We start from the raw sequence: 20,666 nt of genomic DNA, 5'->3' as shown, positions 1-20,666 counted from the left end.
GCTTTTTATGATTATGCTAGGTTATGATATTGATGCAAACTCGTATCTCGTAAAGAGTGATTATTCAGGAAAAACTTTCTATTTATTTTAAATTTCTTATCACGGGTGTTAATTTGGATGCATTAGTTTAAGAATAAGTAAAAGCCAATACTGGCCACTACATACGTAAGTGGCCTGCAAAATTTGTATATACAATCCATTTTATGCATTAATTTAGTAATTACTATAAAGTGTTGTTTGTAAAATACTAACAACCTCGCTTGACTATATTACTAACATCATAAACAACAACTTTTGTTCCATAACATTTGATAATTCAATACATTCATTTATTACTTTCATATAAAAAGAAAAATATTTAAATAGATCGTTCCAAACGGTGATAACTCTGCAAAACGCAAGAACGCGGATAGGGTTCATCGGGGAAGCTTGCACGTTTGAACTTACTATCTTTCTACCAGATACAGATCCAAAAAGTGTCAGATAACACAAAAAAAAATCTTAAACATTTATTATAATAAAGGTTGAACACTTGAAAAATTCATTTGATCCGGCTGGATTCGAACAGCACTAAAAAAACTTTTATTTTTGGTAAATTTATTATGTTTTGTAAAAAGTCAAAGAACGAAAGTTGTTGTCATGATGTTAGTAATATAGTCCTTGAGGTGGTTGTTAGTATTTTATAAATATTTTACAAATTACCTGTAAAATGTAACTCAAAGCTATGGAGATGTCAAAACAATGAGAAATACTATTGATTGTTTAAATTATATTTCTCCGGTCCGCTTTTGTGAATAATTGGCCTTGAGGCTGAAATCTTACCTCAATTTTCCCACTTTCCGTAAATGTTCGTAATTGCAAAGGTAGTTCTAGTTTCGCTTCAGGAACTAATTTCAAAGTTCTAAGCCAGCCGTCGGTCGCAACCTCTATAAACAGGATTCCTTCATGTATTCGGGCACATCCTCCGGGATTCGCTAATGATCCGGTGTATACAGATATTGTAAGTTTCGTAGATGTTTGAATCCAATCATGTCTTAATGAGGGCGGTGTTTCTTCCGTACTTTTCTCCGTTTTCGCTGGAGTATAAGCGGCTCGTCGACTTATCGATACGGGTAAATCGCTCGACTGTATTAAACTTTGCATAATTTTACTAGGCGGACTCCCTTTAAAGTTTTCTTCGTTTTTCGACGCTATTTTCTTTTTAACAGGGGTGATGCAATTTGCTATGTTTTCCATTGATTTTCTGACCAGTTCTTGTGCTTTTGAAGGTTCTCGAAGGCGATCAGATTTTGGTGAAGGATTTGAGGAATCGAAGAGTTCCTCAGCGCTCGGTAGGTCAACTTGTAGAGGGCCAACTAGACATTTTGCTAATAAGGAATCGTAGTTGACCCAAGGGTGAACTTTGTCGAATAATTGCGTAGCGTCTATGCCTGCTCCGCGCATTAGTTCTTCGGGTCCTAGAAAATAAATAAAAAATTTAAAACTTGTCGAGTTCTTAAGTTTTTGCGATTATTGGACTGTGAAAATGAAACTATTTTTTCAAATATTTCGGGCTCTTTACAGGTCCCATGGTCACGACTGTCTGTGTGTGAATGGGCCTGTGGCGCGAGCAAGCCCGTACAAATCGGTACGGCGCGACGCGACCCTTGAAATTACGGGCCGTGTGAAGCCACCTTGCGTTGTCAACAGACTATCAGACAACCATCCCAGTCAGTCGTGACCACGGGACCTATAAAGAGCCCGAAACGTTGGTTTGTTTGAAAACTTCCGATGTTAGATCTCAAAAAATTGTTTCATTTCCAGTTGTAAAAACTTAAGCACCAACACATTTTACAGGTCATATCAGATAGTATGCCCATAATGAAAGCTTTCATTTGGATCCTGACCACATCATAGAATAGTCGCAGTAGAACTCCTCGTGAAAGAGTTCATCCACGGAAGTACTGTCACCTTAGCTATTTCTGTCGCCAAGCGGTAATGTGCATCATTAAATTTGACCCACTTCTGTTGTCCCGATTTTTTCGTCGGATACAATTAAACGATCCTTACATAAAACTGAGGCAATCAGCAGAAACAAAAAATTGATCAGTTTTATTCTTTTTATGGACAACTCACACTTTATCAATGAATTAACTATGCCATTATATTTTTATTCAATTAAAAGATAATTTTATTAATAGGTTTGCATCGGTTTTGTTATCTGTTAACTTATTGCAACCTCTTACAGTAGGCAAACTGAACTTTTAAATAGACTTAGACTTAGACTTTTAAATCAAATACAAAATTTTTAGGCTATGCTATTGATAATACTTTGAGTCATCAAACTCATATCAATAATGTATGTAATAAAATAGCAGGTGGAAATTATGCACTTTTTAAATTAAAGCCATTAATCGATAAAAATACATTGTTGACTGTGTATTATGCGTACATTCATTCGATAATAAATTACGCTGTGACAATTTGGGGCAACGGCGCCGATGTAAAACGCGTTCTGGTGCTACAGAAACGATCGATCGAAGAATAATCAGTGGTATCCAAAGAAGAATATCCGCAAAAATCTTTTTTGTTAAATTGGGGGTCACGACAGTAATATCATTGTTTATTTTTAATTCCTTGAAGGAAGTACATAAAAAGAAGAATAACTTGAAAAGGACCAGAGACATACACCCTTACAATACTAGAAACAAAAACAAACTGATAGTACCAAAAACGAGATTGAAAAGAACTGCTAAGCAAGGTTACTGTCTAAAGATAAAATTGTACAATGAACTACCACCGACTATATCCGAATTGCCCGAATTAGAATTCAAAACAAAGATAAAAAAATTTTTAATTGAAAATCCATTCTATAAAGTTAACGAATATTTTGACCTTATGCATTCAAAAAAATGCTCATTATTTTATAACATTTAATGTATCTATTAATGATTTATTACTTATGCGATTTATTTCATAACAATATATTATTATTAAATAATATTTAAATTATGTGTATATGTGCAAATCTTTGAATTTAGTTCTAGTAGTGTGTTGAGTGTGTGCATTAGTTATAGGTAATATTAAATGTTAGTAGTAAATGACTTTGATAAGAATTTTTTACTATTGACTTGCTAAATGTTACGAGCTTTGTGACGTGGCAAATAAAGAATTTGAATTTGAATTTGAATTTGAAAGCCTTTCTACGAATGTCATATTAAAAGTATGGGAGCGTTTAATGTTACAATTTTGGATATTTCTAGTTTTATTTTTAATAAGTTATTGATGTCAATTTACTCATTAGGTAAAGTACTTTCGTATAAGTTTAAAGCTTTTTGATATCTCTTATATTTATGGAATAATCGCTTGGGCACACTTAACAATTACAGCCTGTATAAGTAGAGTAAAAAAACAAATAAACGCAGACGAAACCGAAAAACACTGTGACATAAGTATTACTCTACAAAATTAAAAGACGTATGATGCGAATGAATCTTCATATTTGACGTTGTTTTTTAATTTGATCGAGTATTACTTATTTGACAGTAATTGTTTCGGACGGATGTCGGACGGAGAGCCACTGGTTTAGAAACAAGTAGCGCGACAGCGCGTACGGCAACAGACACTGGTTCTAGCTTAGTTAGGTCGAAGAAATTTTTCTTTCTGTTCAATCTTTATATCAGTGAATACAGTGAGTTTTTTCTCATTTCGTCGGTTCAAGTGCCGATTCAGGCCAGTGATTTATTAAGAATCTTTGAATGCAGTATTACTTCATTTGCTTTCTTGCTATCTTCAATATTTAAAACACTTCGCCGATGTGGCATAGTCCCGGGATGCCCTGTATACTCCATAGGCCTCAGTAGCCGAGTCACTTACACATTTAACATATCGCTGCCTTTACACAATAACGCAGTAAGTATTGCAGAATAAGTACTGGTTTATTGAACTAATCACACATCTACGAGCCAACAAAAGATGATCGTCAATAATGCACCATCTACTTACGTCAAATAAATACTTTGTCAAAAGAAGATGGGCGCTTTATTCACGCTAAAGTTTCGCTTGCTCAGCTCGTCGCTATGTTCAATTTTATAGTACCTATTCGGCAATACTGCGTTATTGTGTAAATGTAGCGATATTATTAATTTGTACTAAGCGATTTATTTAAATTATATTTTGTTAATGTGTTACATGTGAAAAAAATAAATTTTGATTTTGTTTTTTATTTAAGCCCGTTATCTACAAAAGCGGAACGGAGGAAACAATGCTTTTAGCAACCTTACATTACATTGACTGAGCGACGATGTCAAAATAACAAAATACTAATTGGTTGCTGAAATACGACTCATCTCCTCTCCGCTTTGATTTATGATGGGCCTTATTAGCGAACGTGTGAGAATAAACAATATCTTGGGCCATCATGTTGTGGACGTAACTATTGTTACGTGCTATATTAAACTTTTGTTAGCAACATAAATGAATCGTGACGCCTCCGCCTTTGTGACGATGAAAAACACTGGGTAATTTTGTACTGAAAAATATGGATTCAGAGCATAGAAATCTAAATAAATTACATTTCAGCGATTCTCAGTTATATTAAACGATTAGTTCCAAAGTTACTGCAGGGTAGCGAAAGAAGATTTTATTTCTGCCGTATCAGTAATACTATACACAAGGCATAAAGTAAAAGAAACCTACATCCCGGGAATTGTGAATATTTTTGTTTGATTGAGATACTATCCCTCTTAGAGCAAATGCACTAGGCGTATTTTTTACGCGCAAACAACGCGCGTTTTGCGGCAGTGGAGACTCAAAAAACAGATTGTTGTGTCTCTATCGATTCAAACGTGCGAAAGACGTTTCTAAGACGCGTAAATATCGCGTTGGAAAGCTGAGTTTCGTTGCAAAAGGGCGTGCGCTCACACCACCCGCAGTTTACGGCGTCACTGAATTTGTGAACGTGTTTACTGGCTGCGACCGAATCTCTCTTTAGTCGCGTTAACGCGCTTCGTATGCGCGTTAAATACACCGTGTTAACTTATGCAACCGATCCGGTATAGGAAAGAACTAATGAATAATCCCTGCAGGTTCTTAATTAACATATTGCCTCCGTGGCCTAACGGTTACCATGCCGGACTGCCACGCAGAGGTCCCAGGTTAGATTCCCGGGCCGGGAGAAATAGTTGTATGGCCCACAATTATTTCTCTCGTGAGTTTGGATGTAATTTGTGGTTGTCTATGTGTGTGTCCATGGCACCCGCGACACAGGGTTGCCCTAGTGCGGGGCTATGTTGAGTGTGTGCGTTATTTGTTAAATATTCCTTTAATTTTTAATAACACGAGCCCGTCCGATGACTTTCGCCGTCACACTCAGTGTTGTCATTTTTTTTTAATTTCCTCGTCCTAACGAAATTGACAACTAATTTTCCAAATTTAGAAATTATTGTAATTAGTGATAAGCTTTTTAAAGTAAATAATAGATTAAACAATAGGTTTTGCTAACAATCGTGTGCATAAGCTCTTACACTTTTTCAAAATACATACCTCCAGGGTGATAAGCCAGATAATGTGTAACATTGTAGACACGACCTCGTATCGCTAACCAGGCATCCTCTGCAACAATCAACGATATCTATGTCACAAGAAACAATAGTGACAACAAAGGCTAGCATAGCTAGTAGTCGGGTATTTTCATAACTTTGTTGGCATAAATTCTGAACGACTCGAACGGATCGCGTTCACGTCGACAGCTGTTTTCATTAAAATTTCTCAAAAAAGTCGATAAAAACATTGTACAGGATCAAGAGCACGACAAGCTTGACACTTAAGACTTATGCTTAATCCAACTCTATGCCGCTTACAATAAGAACGGTCCAAAGTATAAAGTGTCAAGCTTGACGTGCTCTTGACTGTGCCCTTAGTATAATAAAGCCACATGTGGTCCGTTAAAGGTGTTTCTATCACATGAAAGTCATAAAAATATTAGGAACTACATGAAATAAAGTATGCAATGTGAAAGACCAATGGCGAACTCGCAAATGCAATTTTGTTGACATAATTTGTATGCGCGTCTGTTTATGAAAATATAGAGTTTTAGAGGGACATAACCCTGTGTGCGATGGAATTACACGATTTGATTCCGCCTTCCTCTTTCCATCACCGGGGGACTAGGCGTAGGCTTGGGTTCCACCCCTATGTTGTGGATATTCCAAAGATTCGCACGAAGCGTTACGCTTCCGTTTATATGGCGAACGGCTATGGAGAAGAATTCCCTGCCTGCAGACTTGTTATATAATAGCATATAATAGACATTATTTAGGTGTGCATGCTCCACCGTCGACCTTATCGTCACTTTCCAACAGGTGAGATGGAGGTCAAATGCGCACTTATATTTTATATGTAAAAAAAATAGGTACCTATGGTCTAAAGGCATGACGTTAAGTCACAAGAAAAGAAAAATACATACCCATGTCCTGGTAACTCGGACACAAATATTTTTTTTTTGTGAAACGTGCCATTTATCTATCCCTGATATCGGGATTTTTTTGTCCGTTTTACCACTTTCTCGCGTGGCATATTTGTACTTATTTTTTTAAATAAACATGTTAATTTATTGCAAATCGGTCGAATCACAGGTTTGATAATACGCAAACTAACTTAATTTAGACCTATCTATCGTAGGTACTGAAAATTTTGTTTTGGCGGCTAGATGTCGCTCAACGTTAAGAAACTGAGGGTCGTATTCTAGAACTCTACTCAATGCTCAAGTCAAGATTTGAGCAGACTTGAGTATGATTTCAAGCACTGGAAATATGACCCTAATGGCAAGGACTTAAGTATGATTTTCAGTGCTCGCTGCAATACTCAAGTCCTGACTTGAGTATTGAGTAGAGTTCTGGAATACGACTCTAAGAAACTGACAGTTCTAATTATCAGTCCAGTTATATACTAATTAGTCATTTGAGTAGTAGTAGAGCTCCTTGTGAAAGAGTTCGTCCTGGGAAGTACTGCCAGCTTACCTATTTCTGCTGCCAAGCAGTAACGTCAGCATTACTGTGTTCCGGGCTTAAAGTGCTGGTGGAATTACAGGCTTATGAGACTTGTCAACTTACGTCTCAGGGTGACGGGCGCAGTTGCAGTGCCCCTGATTCAGATCTTTGCGATTTAAAGCTCTGAGTGGCACTGCAATTGTTATGGACAGGCGTGTAGCTTACCATTAGGCGCACGACTTGTTCGTCCAGTCACTTGATGTTATAAAAAAAGAAAGTTATTTGAGTTTCTTTTAAATATGATTTTATTTCCAGACTTAGATAGGCATTTAGTATAATTTGAAAAACTTAATCAATTTATTTTAATCAAACTTCCAATTATGACATTAGAATACGCAGAATTCATTTAACAATGATTTGTATATAATAATGTGAAATGTTCTTTCATTAAAAAATTAGACTCTTCTATTAAACGAAAAAAATTTTCGAGTAATTTCATTCGTAGAATTTTTAACGTCACCGCTGAAAAGTCCTTTTGTAGATGTGGCCTTTAACATAACCCCATACCTGTTAGTGGGTGTTATAATAGAGACTATTATACATAGATTACGGGTGCAATGCGACAGACGATACGCTTGGTAAGCGTGATCAATATGGCACGTCTTACAGTTTGAAAGAGTATTTATTCCGCAGTCTTTATAAATAAGCAAAACCAGCAGTGGAAACTTTTCTCTTGTCAACCGATTCTGGCGCTATTATAGATAAATAGTGAACGCTATGTTTATATTGTAGAGTTAATCGCGCAAGGTCTTTTGTGAAAGTTAATATACTTCCCCGAGAATATTAAAAATCGTATATTTGGTATAATACATATTTTATCAATAACCTGGTCAATAGAGTAGATATTGATATCTTCAACCCTAGAGTTGCCACAGTGAGTACTCAGCGATTTTTTGTTTAATTCTTAGGAAAGATTTTTTTCTTCTTGAATTTGTGATTGGAACTGCCTCTATTTTTCTCTTTTTTTGAATTTGTAACTGCCTCACGGTTACCTTGATGGCCTGCTACGCAGAGGTCCCAGGTTCGATTCCCGGGCCGTAAGAAATATTTGTATGGCCTACATTTGTTTTTCTCCTGAGTTTGGGTGTTTCCACAGGGTTTCCCTAGTGCGGGACTATGTTGAGTGTGTGCGTTATTATTATTATTATTATTTATTACAGGTTTACAGCCACACATGTACTCTCAGATGCAACTTCTACCTGGACAGGTCACAGAGGAAGAATAGGCAAGGATCTCCTCAATCAAGTCCTAGGCAAAGTCAATTGCGCTGATCAATGTTCACATTTCTTCTGTCTCTGTGGACCAATGGATTTCACCCACTCGGCACACTACTTGTTAGGAGAACGCCAAGTTAAAGATAGCTATCTATATGCATTTATGAGATAATTATATTTTGTAAAGAGAGGTCAATGTGCAATATATTTAGTATGTATATAAATCTCTATAATGATGAATTAATAAATTATGGTTTCCCTAGTGCGGGGCTATGTTGAGTGTGTGCGTTATTATATTATATTGTAAAATTATCAAAATTTCTTCGATCTCTGTTTTCTCTGTGCTTACATGTTTATGTTATATAATATCTAAAAGTGTAAACTAAATTGACCTACTTCACTGTTTATTTTAGTTATATATAGTTACAGTTTACGAATAGATAAAATAAATAAAAAACAAATTAAAAAAGTCACATGTGATTAGATTATATGTCAAAAGTGCTTTTATCACATTAACGTCATAAAGATAATACGAACTACATGTAACAAATTATGTGTATATGAAATTTTATAACTGTCACTTTTTAAGCTAAAAAATTATCGACTAATTTCGTTCACAGAACCTTTAAACCACTCTCCTGTAAAGTTGTAATTTTGAAGACTTGGCCTAATTACACCAAGAGTGTGAAATATTGCCTTCTGTGCCTCTACCATGAGATTACAGTGACAGTTATGGCTAGTGATCGCGTGCAATGTTTGTATACAAAATATTATTTCTTCTTGTGACCACTAGGGGCGCTGTATTGCCTGTGATGTAATTTATGCGGTCGCTAGCGACAATTGTCACAATAATTTCGTGGTAGAGGCACAGCACTATAGTATCAAAACACTGTAGCTCTAAAACAGCATTTTGAGAAAAAGGAAATATTCGTTTTTTTGTCATTTTTCGGGTTAAAAACGTAAAACGAATGTATTCAACTATGTTTGAATATTAGATATTAAAGTTTTCTATCCAACCAATAGAACATTACAAAATAAGTTATTTCTATCGAAAAACGATTCATAGCAGCTGATCTTGATGATGAATCTTGTTTTGAAATGACATTGTAAAACAATGTATTAGGACTTATTTTCCATCAATGAAACCGCTTCACAAACGAGACCTGTGCGTGGTAGGCGAGAATTCATATTCACATATAATTAAAACGAGTCACTGTAAGTCGAGTCGCGTGATCTCGTTACGCTTTGTATAATACACATAAATTTCTTGGCTTTGATTAAGTTGTTTAACTTACTTTGTGTGTTGTGTGAAGCGAGCTCTGCAGGGGAAACAGGACGGATGCGACCACCGACGCCGGTGAGGTCCTTTCCGGAGTTGCCCAGCCGGATCCAGTCCATCAGACTGTGTCCGGGTTGCAGCGCGCACTTGTTGCGGGGGTTGCCTGCAGAAATATTAATACTTTAATACGACGTGTTGCACTGTACGCGAAACTATCTAATTATTATTTATTACAGACCGGAATGCCAGTTCAAATAAAATTCTGACGTACGAGCAAAATAAACAAGAGATTTTCACACCGCGCCTGCTGACGACAAAAACGAAAAGATGAACAACAATATATGTGCCAGATTATCATACTGACTACCTGGGGACCAATTGTCGTAAGCTGCGACATTTTGTCGATCTCGAGATAATGTGTCGCTCTTAATGTGTAAATGTATGACAAGAGTGTTTTCCCTTGAGAAAAGTTACTAAAATCTAAAAATGTCATAGTAAGAATGTTAGGTAGATAGATATTATTAGTACTTATAGCCACGTATATACCGTTTTTATCGATTATATGCAATAATAAAGTAATAGGAAGTGTACACTTGAATCAAGAGCTGTTTAGTATTTTTTATCGTAATAACGGAAGGTAACGAAACGCGTCGTTGCTATTGTACGGGGTCCATTGACAAAAATCAATTCGTGTAATGTTATTCAGTTTTATTGAATGTCAGGATGTTTCACCAGCATGTTATTCAATTGGTTTTTTGTGAAATTACTGCACTAGTTACTTTTATTATTAAACAAAGATACGACATTTAGAAAAAAATCACTCCGCTCCGGCTGGATTTGAACCAACGTCTCCTAGCAAACAGTGCCAGACGCTACGCCAACTAAGCTACGGAACGAACCAACGGACTTCACAAATTTTCCGATGTGTTTGTTGCAGAGCTTTGTTTTTCGTTTTTAACGACTTTTTTGCATAAGCGCCATCTGTGAGAGATCTATGAAAGTTTTTCTTCACTCAGCTTTACAGCTACCAGCCTCTGACTAGACATGTCACTTTAATAATTGAAATTAAGTTTTATTGAATGTTTTGCGTAAAGTTGTTTTAAATTATTCCATGAATATTTTTGGCCCTTTGTAAATATTTTCTTCGTTTTAATATTATTATTATTATTTGTTGCTGTGTATTATGTATATAATTTGTGTGTTTATTTAGGTTTAGTCGAATTAAGTGTGTATTTAGGTTTAGTCGATTAATTAACTAATTTATGTAACATTAGTTATATAGGTGTTAATTTTTTTTAATTTAGTTTTAGACTGATAGTCTTGTAGTCAATAAAAAAAACAATGTCAAAATAACATCTTTTATTTTTATTGATCGTAAGATCTGCTGGTAGATCCGTAGGTGTGTTAGCAGAGCGTCCAGTCGGGTCAAAGGATTTATTCCATGTGCTTGTTTGATCTTTGAATAAAATAATATCAAATTCAAATTTATGTCGACATTTAGCCACATCGGTAGAGATCGGGTTTGCTGCCTTGATCACTCGTTACATGTTGAACGCTAAAGCCCAACTTACGTTTATCGTTATATAGCAAAAACTGGAAAAACATGACGACAGTTGATCGCAAAGATCGACTTTCGCCATGTTCTTTCGACATTTCTCCACTGCGACATTTTCTTTCTAAAACGAGTGCCGTCTCCCTGACCTATTTCGTGTTTTATGAGTCAAAGCAACGAAAATAACTTTGCACTACAGGAATCGCAACTGTGAGCTTTCATGCACAAATCCTAGAATTCTTAATTAAGAAGTCATTAAGTATGAATGAATTATGTTGTATCCAAAGTCCAGGTTTTGTTTTTACATAAAAACATGATATTTACTTACTAATTTATAATGTGTCTATGCCATGATTATTTATGCCATTATTAACTATGCCATTATTATTATTAATCCGACTGCAAAATAAAGGTAATACTTTTGAAAGTAATCTACAAACTACATTGACTTAACGTTACGTAAGGGAGCCGCCATATTTTGCGACATGGAATAAGCTGGTCAAAAAAAGTTTTATGTTTAAATAATAAGAACGAAAAATATGTCTTTCGTGGCGACTATCTAAGCGGACATAAAGCTTTTTTAAATCCAGCTCAAGCCGATTCCGCGTTAAAAAGTGTAGTGACACATTCACTCTTAGCCGTGACCTAGCTACTTAATTTTAATAAAAAATAATAAATATAATTTAAGTTAATTATAATGTACCAAACACATACACTAACTACTTGGTCTCAAATCAGGGAATTCCCTGTATTATGAATACCAGAGCATAACGGAATTCACTCCGATCCAGAAGGGCTAGCACGATAGGGCGCGACTTGTGCGAGAGCTACATAAAAAAACGAGATGTCTATGCGAGAACAGCAGTATCTCGCGCTTTACGTCGCTCTCGCGCAAGTCGCACCCTTTCGTTCTAGCCCTACAGTTCCAAACTAATTTAAAAAAAGATCAATCCCAAATTGGCCTTACCGGGAATCGAAGCCGGGATCTCTTTATACAGCGCCCACAGTGTGTTTAGGTCCAGTGAGCTCATCAAAAGTTATTATGTTGTTTTTGTAAAGACAACAAAATATGCGATAAACCTCGAACAATGTACTCTGGTGCCATTATTAAAAAAAATGCGAAGAACCAACAAAGACGAAACGTAACAATAAAATGTAAGCCCGCAAAGTTTCCCCTAAATCGACAAAGTTAAAGAATGACGCCCTTCCACGCGGTATAAGTCTTTAATGTTAAAAAAACTCCGCGTTTCATGTTATTTTTATATTGCTTCAGTTGTTATAGGTCCATAACAAAAGCAATACTTTAGGTACTTCAATATTTTATTCTTAATCGACTGAGTTGGCAAATAGCGGATTCCATAAAATACACTTAAATATCGAGTGTATGAAAAAAAAATCTGATTTTGAGAGCTATTTTAAATAGAAAACTACCACGAGACTTAACATAACAAATAAACTAACGTATAAGTCACGTAATAAAGTCGAATTTTCCCTCGAAATGTTTCGAACTAGTCCGTGGTCAGCAGCCGTGTCAGCACTCATTTTGATACAATATTTAGTTGTGTTTAGTTGCAGAGCCACTGTCATGACACACGTCACAATTAGGGAACTAAAAATTACTGAAGAGCAACAGACGCACGGCTGCCACACCTCTGCAGCGCTTCTAAAAGTGTCTAATTTGAATGCGCCCTTAATCATGAGTTTCAGCGGCGGTGGTTCGACGGAAACTATTAATATACATTATGGGAGTTATACTATGAAATGAAATCGAAGTCCCGAAATGTAAACAAACAACTGTCACTATCAAAGTGACATCTCATAGATTACAAACCATTTTTCCGGTTCGTTTATTAATAGGTTCTACTTTTCATATATAGGATAATAATTATAAGGAAAAATTACACTTTGGTTTAAATAACTTACAGGATTAGAATAATTTTGTGTCATAAAATATTTTCAATTGAGAAATGATGATATGAGGAAATAAGAAGGGCCCATAGAAAATTGTCCCAGACACGGCGCAAAGACACATAACTATTAGTGTTTATAATATCACTTAGTTGACATATGATGCTGCTAAGCCCATCGATCAGTAGTCTGAGAAAGATGCTAAATGTGTCTGAAACTTACGACGCATGGTATGGACTAAGGTACAATGAAAGAAGAGCGAGTTTTTTGTGTTTACATATAAAGACCTAAATAATATTTCACAGCTTTTTCTAAATGGTGTACCCTTGAATCGTATCTCTCTGTTTAAGTACCTAGGACACATTGTTAATGAAGATCTTGAAGATGATGATGACGTTGACAGAGAGCGCAAGACGTTGTCGGTGCGCGTTACTATACTGGCTCAGAGGTTTCCTAGGGAGCACCTAGGAAACCTCTGTAAATATCGGTAAATGTAAAAATGACTCTTTTGAGAGCTTACTGCCAGAATTTTTATACAGGTGCACTGTGCACCAACTTCACACAGAGAGCTTACGACGCCTTGCATGTAATGTAACTTACAACAATATCTTTAGGGTTTTGTTCAGGCTTCCTTGGTTTTGCAGCGTCTCTAACATATTTGCGGATGCGTGTGTAGATGATATTTACGCAATCATGCGCAAAAAAAGTGCGTCATAGATGTTGCGTTTGCGTGTGAGCACCAATGGTATCCTGAGGATGATAGCAGGAGGCTATCTTCCGTGGGTTTATCGTGTTACATGTGGACGTATAGTAATGTAATTAAATTTATTATAATTGTTCTGCTTGTTTATACTAATTTATTTGTATTTACCTACATTCGATAACGATAAGACAGAACGCGACGATGCAACTCGATTTGGTGGGAATGCAAACCGATGACCTGACCCGTTATTTATCCATAACGATCAAAAACCGACTTATTATTTTTTAAATTAATTGTAATTAACAGTATTTAATAATGAATGAAAATAGTATTCTTAATAAAAAATACTACTTGTAATAAAATATGTCTAAAAGTATTAATACTATATCAATAAATTCTTGTTAAAAACGCTTCTGCTTAAAAATATTTGTGTTTGTATACCTAATAAAAATAAAAAACTGAATTAACAAAAAGGGCAGCGATAGGTTGTGCATACCCGAAACATTGCCAATAGAATAAAAAATCTTTCCACTGGAATCAGTTTTTTGTGCTTATCTTACTAGTAGGGTGTTTTAAATAAATATTAAGATTTTGTACATGCACACAAATTATGAACAATATAAAATATCTTGCATTAATTTTACTACTTTACTATACTTAAAATCTTTTTTGTAATGACATCACCTTTGTTTAATTTTGGAACTTCGACTTCATCTCAGAGTATAGTTTCGATATATACTATATTCCTAATACTTTTCTACCGGATTACACAGGAATCGTACAAAAGATTATGCTAATGGTACGAGCGATACCGATCACGTTCGACCAAAGAAAAATAATAAAATAAATTGAATTGGTCTACTGGGACGACCCAGTTTCGAGTGGTCCCATATTATGAATACTTAAATAAGCTACAAACCTTTTACTTAAACAGGATTAGTTCCAGATTTCTGAATAGCTGAGCAATCGGCCCGCTTAAATATTCAAACAACACTAGTAATTAAAGTGTGTTAAATTTATATATACAGTTTAATTAAAGTTGTAATTAAAGAAGCCGTGGTAGCCTAATGGTTGACCTACTGTCTCTCAAGCATAGGTCGTGGGTTCGAATCCAGGCCTCTGAGTTTTCGAAATTTATGTGCAAAATTTAATTTAGTTGAAATTTACCATAAGCTTTTCGATGAAGCAAAACATCGTGATGAAATCTGCACGTCGAAAAAGGTTCACAAACCTCGAAAAATGTGTGAAGATCTCAACCCGTATTGCGCCAGCGTGGTGGATTATGGCCTGAACTCTCGCCTGATCGCAGACCCGTGGCCAGCATTGGGACGTATAAATGAGTTGATGCTGGTGATGGATTAAAGCGTAATTACATAATCTCCGATGTGTGCACAAAGCAAGAAGTGTTTACTGCCAGAAAACCAACAATTACAGTTACTTATTTTTATTCGATCAGCTCTCAAATCGACTAGATGAGTTCGATTGTTTCTGTTTATTTTGGGCATGTTAGTAAATAGACAATACTGAAAATTAATCTATTTTTAGTCGACTTCAAAAAAAGGAGGAGGTTCTCAATACAACTGCATGTTTTTTTTTGTATGTATGTTACGCGATAACTCCGGTATTTGTGAACCTTTTTTTTTTATTTTCATGATTCTTTTTTTGTTGGAAAGAGGGTATTTTTACAAATAGCGCCTAAATTTTACTTCAGGAGCAATTATTTTAATGGCTGGTTTTGCTATTCTCCAATTCAAGGCGTTTTTCTCTCTCAATATACTTTGAATAGTAAGAACCGATTTTTATTATCTCTTGTGTCCAGTACTGTATAGTGGCGACCTAGGAGATATTGCAATAAAACTTGGCAAATAGATGTAAATCCATGTACTTTTGAGGTCGATTTTTTAAGTACTCTGTACTGATTAATATTATTTGGATCTAAATCATGTATACGTATTTATTTTTTGTTTTCAAATAAATTGATACCTATGCTGCTGTTCGGCTATCAGATATTTTACAATATTCTTTATATTTTTCGAATTTTTTTTATGATTGGTATCATGTATTAGTGACGGGACTAACAAGTCGTACATTTGGTGGACAGCGTCACGCCTGTCCATAACAGTTGCAGTGCCATTCAGAGCTTTAAATCGCAAAGATTTGAGGGGCACTCCCACTGCGCCCGTCACCCTGAGACATAAGTTGACAAGTCCCATGTAATGCTCACGTTACTGTTTGGCGACAGAAATAGGTAAGGTGGCAGTACTTCCCTGGACGAACTCTTACACAAGGAGCTCTACTGCTACCAAAAGTCCACTTTTCTTACTTGACATCTAGGTATATTCGCTGCGTCACAACGGCAATAGGAAAAAGTATAAAATACAAAAAATGTTTACGAATACGAAGGAATACGAAGGAGTCCGTAACAAAGCCAAAGTTTCGAGCATTTTACTTGTAACAATGACACGGATGACTGACTCTGTCATCACTGAGACGGCACCAAATATACACGATATATATAAAACAATAAATTTCCTATACTTTCCATTTCCAATACGTAACAATCGCGAAAACCTAAGAACTCGATAAATATGCATTCTACGTCGTATTCCTTATATTTTACCGAACACACAGAAACTATATTCATATTCAACATTTATTTTATTAAATATATGTTTGAATGACGTGTTTGCTACCATGCTGACGGCAAAGAAGCCGTTCAAACCCAATAAAACGATCATTACGCGTACAGCTCATGTGTCACGATCAAGTTTGTGAAGTCATAAACAAGTATTGTCGTTTCTTTCTGACTCTAGATTTCTAAATGCCTGTAAGTTATTGATAAAGCAGTTCGAACATTCAAGAGAAATCTTAGACCAAATGGAAACATTTGCAACAAGTATATAAAGGAACCCGTAAGATCTGCTGACTCGGTCTGTAGCTCAGTTGGTAAGAGCGGTGGCCCCGGTGTGGCAACAGAACCGGAAACCGGAAACCGGTTCGAATCCAGTCGGAGCGAAGGAATTTTTCTTTAAGTTTTTCAATCTTAGTATCAACAATAATATACATTTATTTAGTTTCTGTTTATTCTATAGGTATTTATTGTTGTGCTTCCACAAATAAATGAGTTATGAATTTTAATTAGTAAAAGGTTTTATGCGTGGGTCGCGAAAGTCACCCCAAATTATGAATGTAAAGTACACCAAAGGGTACGCAAGATAAATATACGCACAGTACATTGCGTCGCTCCTGACTGTCATAACTAGCATAGGCAATTTCTTTCTATAAATGTGTTATAAATTATACACAGTGAAATTTCAATTATTCTATAAAATTAACAGGTAAAAACGATTTACCAGAAATGTTCTAAACATTAGTAATTACACAACCTATAAACTCCAACACCTATGTGTGCCTTCAGCAATACGTTTACCAAGAGATAATAATAAATAGACTTGCATTTTTTATGTATAGTTATGAAGGAAATAGTTTCGGTTAACTCGCGCCACGGTTACGAACAGATAACGACTCTACCGCCCGCCAACCTACAGCCGTGAATAGATCGATCGAGATGGCTTTTCAGAACTCTAATCTGGAACACACATTTATAGTGCGAGTCTACTTCCTATCTGGCGAGAATGTGACACCGGGTTTACGATTGTACAGAGAATTGTACACTAACGAGGGACGGAAAACACGAAACCATGTTAAGAGCTTGGTTGTTGGATTAGAACTTTAACACCAAATTTATACCTCTCAAATGTAATAAAAAGACGAGTGTTTGTGTGTATAGCCACTAGTGAGACAGACATAGAGAATTATTAAAGCTTTCGAAAGCGTTAATTTCTGTGAAAGAATATATAAGTAAAACGAGTGGAAGCGTGATTTCAGAAAAAAAGTTTGATTTGATTTGTATGGTACATAATGGCAATTTGTAAATTGTTGTAATGAGGTGATTTAATTATTGAAATACGCCAAAATTACTTATTCAAATCATTACGTAAGTATGGAACTATAGTACTACATGCTAAGGTTGACTGTGTTCACGGAGAACGGTAATTTTGCCGATCCTAATCCCGGGTAAAGTACGAAGAAAGATTTGGTAATCAGCTGATTGTGAGGGTTAAACGCATCTACGTTGCGCGTGGCTGTTTCGTACGTCTTATACTTTTATTGATGATGATATAGATATAGTTGACGAAATTTTATTATTACAATTGGACAAAAGAGTGACCCATTTCGGTAACGCACGTGCCATCTGTATAGTGCAAACAACTATATAATTACTTTACTCTAAACTTGAAAATCTTTAGTAAAGTGAAAGTCAGAAAAAGCATTTAGCGCACCTGCACTAACGACGACACGTACGATGAGTGATGGACCAAGACTATTAACTACATGTACGCTTTCAATTAAAAAAAGTGTTAATGGTTTTATTACCGCATTGTAATAGAAAGGATACGCCGTTCCAAGGGATAACATTCATCGGTGCAAATAATATTTCCTCAACTATACAACTACCGTACAGACCGTGCCCTCACTTAGGTAATCACTATTTTGTATGGTACTTAGTACAAATAGTGGATACCTAAGTGAGGGCACCGACCCTAGAATGGTGTAATTTGTAACTAATTTTTATATAAAGGTCATGTTTGTTGACTGTCACGAGCAACTTGATGTGTTTTTGTAAGCCCTTTTTTTTAATTTTCTCGAGTTATTAAAACGTGCATATAAATAACAAGGGTAGACAGACACACGCGGCGATTAAATAATTCATTTTTTCAATAAAAATATCATATATCGCAAGTTCGTGACGAGAAAGGAGATATCTCCATGAATAGAAATCCATGTAACTCCAAATATATCTGACAATAAAATTGTCGAAATTTCTATGGGTGGGAATTGTGTTTTATAATAAACCGTTGGAATATTTTGTCAGTCGGTTTACGATAATAATTTTATGTAAAGAACAGACCTCAAAAGTTTACTTAACCACTTTCGCTGTGTTACCGCGGTCTCCTCAACGATAATTGAAACGCATGTCGTCGTTTAGCAAACAACACCGCACAAGTAATTTGGAGTAATTTTAAAGGATAGTGAAAAACTGCACTAATATTATTGCATACAAGATTTTCTAATCTATTATTGGTAATAAGTGCGCTATTTATGGACACATAATTGTATATGAGTTGGTTGTAAAAATTTTATTGATATTCACGTTTTATTTGGACTTGAGTAACGTTCAAAAGTAAAAATCGCCAATTGTCCACTTGAGAGGTTTTGTCTGCTAAGCGACAATATGGAAGCCCTCGTTGAAACGAATCATATGAGTCCTTACATAAGATAGATAATATACACTGTTGAGGAGTTCTTCTCATTAGATCAGTTCTAGGTCACCATAACATATTATTTTGAATGAAAGTTTAATTAAACTCGGATAACGGACAGTGGGTGAAATTCATTAAACCGGATTCATTACTCAATTTAACCCTTAGTGGAATAATATTTTCTTCAAATTTAAATGGAGTCACTATTGAGGTGCCCCGTTATCAACAAAAAAAAGCGTCAAAATCGGTTCACAAACGTCGGAGTAATTTAGAAGCCTTAAAAACATTTCTGTTCGTTGCATCACTTCGCTCGGAGAGGGTTGTCATATTATTATTTTAGTTGTACTTATGTTTACAGATTGTAAACGTAATTTTAAAAAAAACTAAGGTATCTCAGTATTCTCTTCTCTTTTATCACAGTATTCTTTTGTATCAAATTACCTTCGTACAATGCAATACTAACGTATTGTTATTTTAATATCACGGACTGGTATCTCGATTATGATTAAGAAATAGAAATGAAAAGCTGAACAATTCTGAGTTTGAGTCACTTTTTTTCAAATCACCATAAACACAACAATAAAAACGAGTATCATCTAATGTCATTTTTTAATACCAATTTTTTAATGAAGGGCGCGTGCGACGACTCGCACTATGCAATGCGAGTGCATCGCGAGATTATGCGAATGTGTGCGTCCGTACTCGTCGCGTGGCGGGCGTGCACAAATACTTATCGCGATGCCGCGTTTGTATGGAGTTACCCTTCTTGTCTTATTATATTATGATGATTGTTGGCTTGATTTGATTGATTGTTGAGCACTGAGCAGAGACGGACGTGTCTGCCAGTATTTTGTTTGATATTTAAAATAACAATAAAAGCGTAACTGTGCCAACGCTGTCCCAGCACCCTTCGGGCTTTGTGTTTTGTGGTGTTACGTGCGACCTTGTACTTCTTTCAAAGTATAAAGAATGAATAGCCCGTTCGGCAGAAGTACGATGACGAGTCGTAGCCCACCTCCCGTTAGACGACACGTGAAATCAGAACCATCCCCAGCTCCAGCTTCAGCCCCCACCTCGTCTACGTCTGTGATGAATATAGACGCGGACTCAACGCAGGAAATCCAAAAATGGATGGTCCAAATAGAACAATGTCTGAATGACACATGCAACATTTCTGGCGAAGGAAAATTAAACTCTGAGCAGAAGTTGAAAATCAGTAATATTAGCAGATCAGTACTTGGAGGTATCTCTCAATTGGCAGTGCAGTACCAATCCTTGAAGCAAAAAATATATCTCGGTCATCTCTGATTAGCACTTTGAAGGTACAAGTGAACGTTGCCCAATAAAAAGACCTGAAAACTTGCGTACCTAGACCATCACCATCAAACCAATCTTTTGCTGATAAAGTTAGGAAAGGCGGTCTGCCTTTAGTATGCCCATCAAATACGAGCAGTATTGCTATTTACCCGCCCAGTAAAGATACTTCAAGCGAAGATACTAAAAAAATTGTCCAGAAATTAATAAGGCCTGAAGAAATGAAGCAGCATATCAGTGATATGCGTAAAATTAAATGTGGAGGACTTATCATCTGCACTGAAAGTAAGGATGACATACTAAAGCTCAAACTCTGTCAAAGTCTGAACAACTAAAGAAATCAG

The 20,666-nt window shown here is 35.8% G+C and overlaps 1 protein-coding gene across 2 annotated transcripts in view; it reads right to left on the bottom strand.

Moving 5' to 3' along the window:
- The window catches only part of LOC113231184 (cytochrome b5 reductase 4), a 159,072-nt gene that overhangs the window by 16,871 nt on the left and 121,535 nt on the right, over nucleotides 1-20,666 (bottom strand). For both annotated transcript variants that reach the window (XM_026465370.1, XM_026465371.1), the window contains exons 2-4: nucleotides 9,538-9,684; nucleotides 5,524-5,592; nucleotides 823-1,457 (exon numbers count right to left, since the gene is read on the bottom strand). In XM_026465370.1, the coding sequence (XP_026321155.1) occupies nucleotides 823-1,457; nucleotides 5,524-5,592; nucleotides 9,538-9,684 (851 nt within the window). The remainder of the gene's footprint in view (nucleotides 1-822; nucleotides 1,458-5,523; nucleotides 5,593-9,537; nucleotides 9,685-20,666) is intronic.

The sequence above is a fragment of the Hyposmocoma kahamanoa genome, unplaced genomic scaffold, assembly GCF_003589595.1.
Source record: "Hyposmocoma kahamanoa isolate Upper Pololo Valley unplaced genomic scaffold, ASM358959v1 65, whole genome shotgun sequence".
In the NCBI taxonomy this organism is placed as follows: Eukaryota; Metazoa; Arthropoda; class Insecta; order Lepidoptera; family Cosmopterigidae; genus Hyposmocoma; species Hyposmocoma kahamanoa.
Note: the sequence above shows the minus strand (reverse complement) of the source record. Positions and strands in the feature narration are given on the sequence as shown.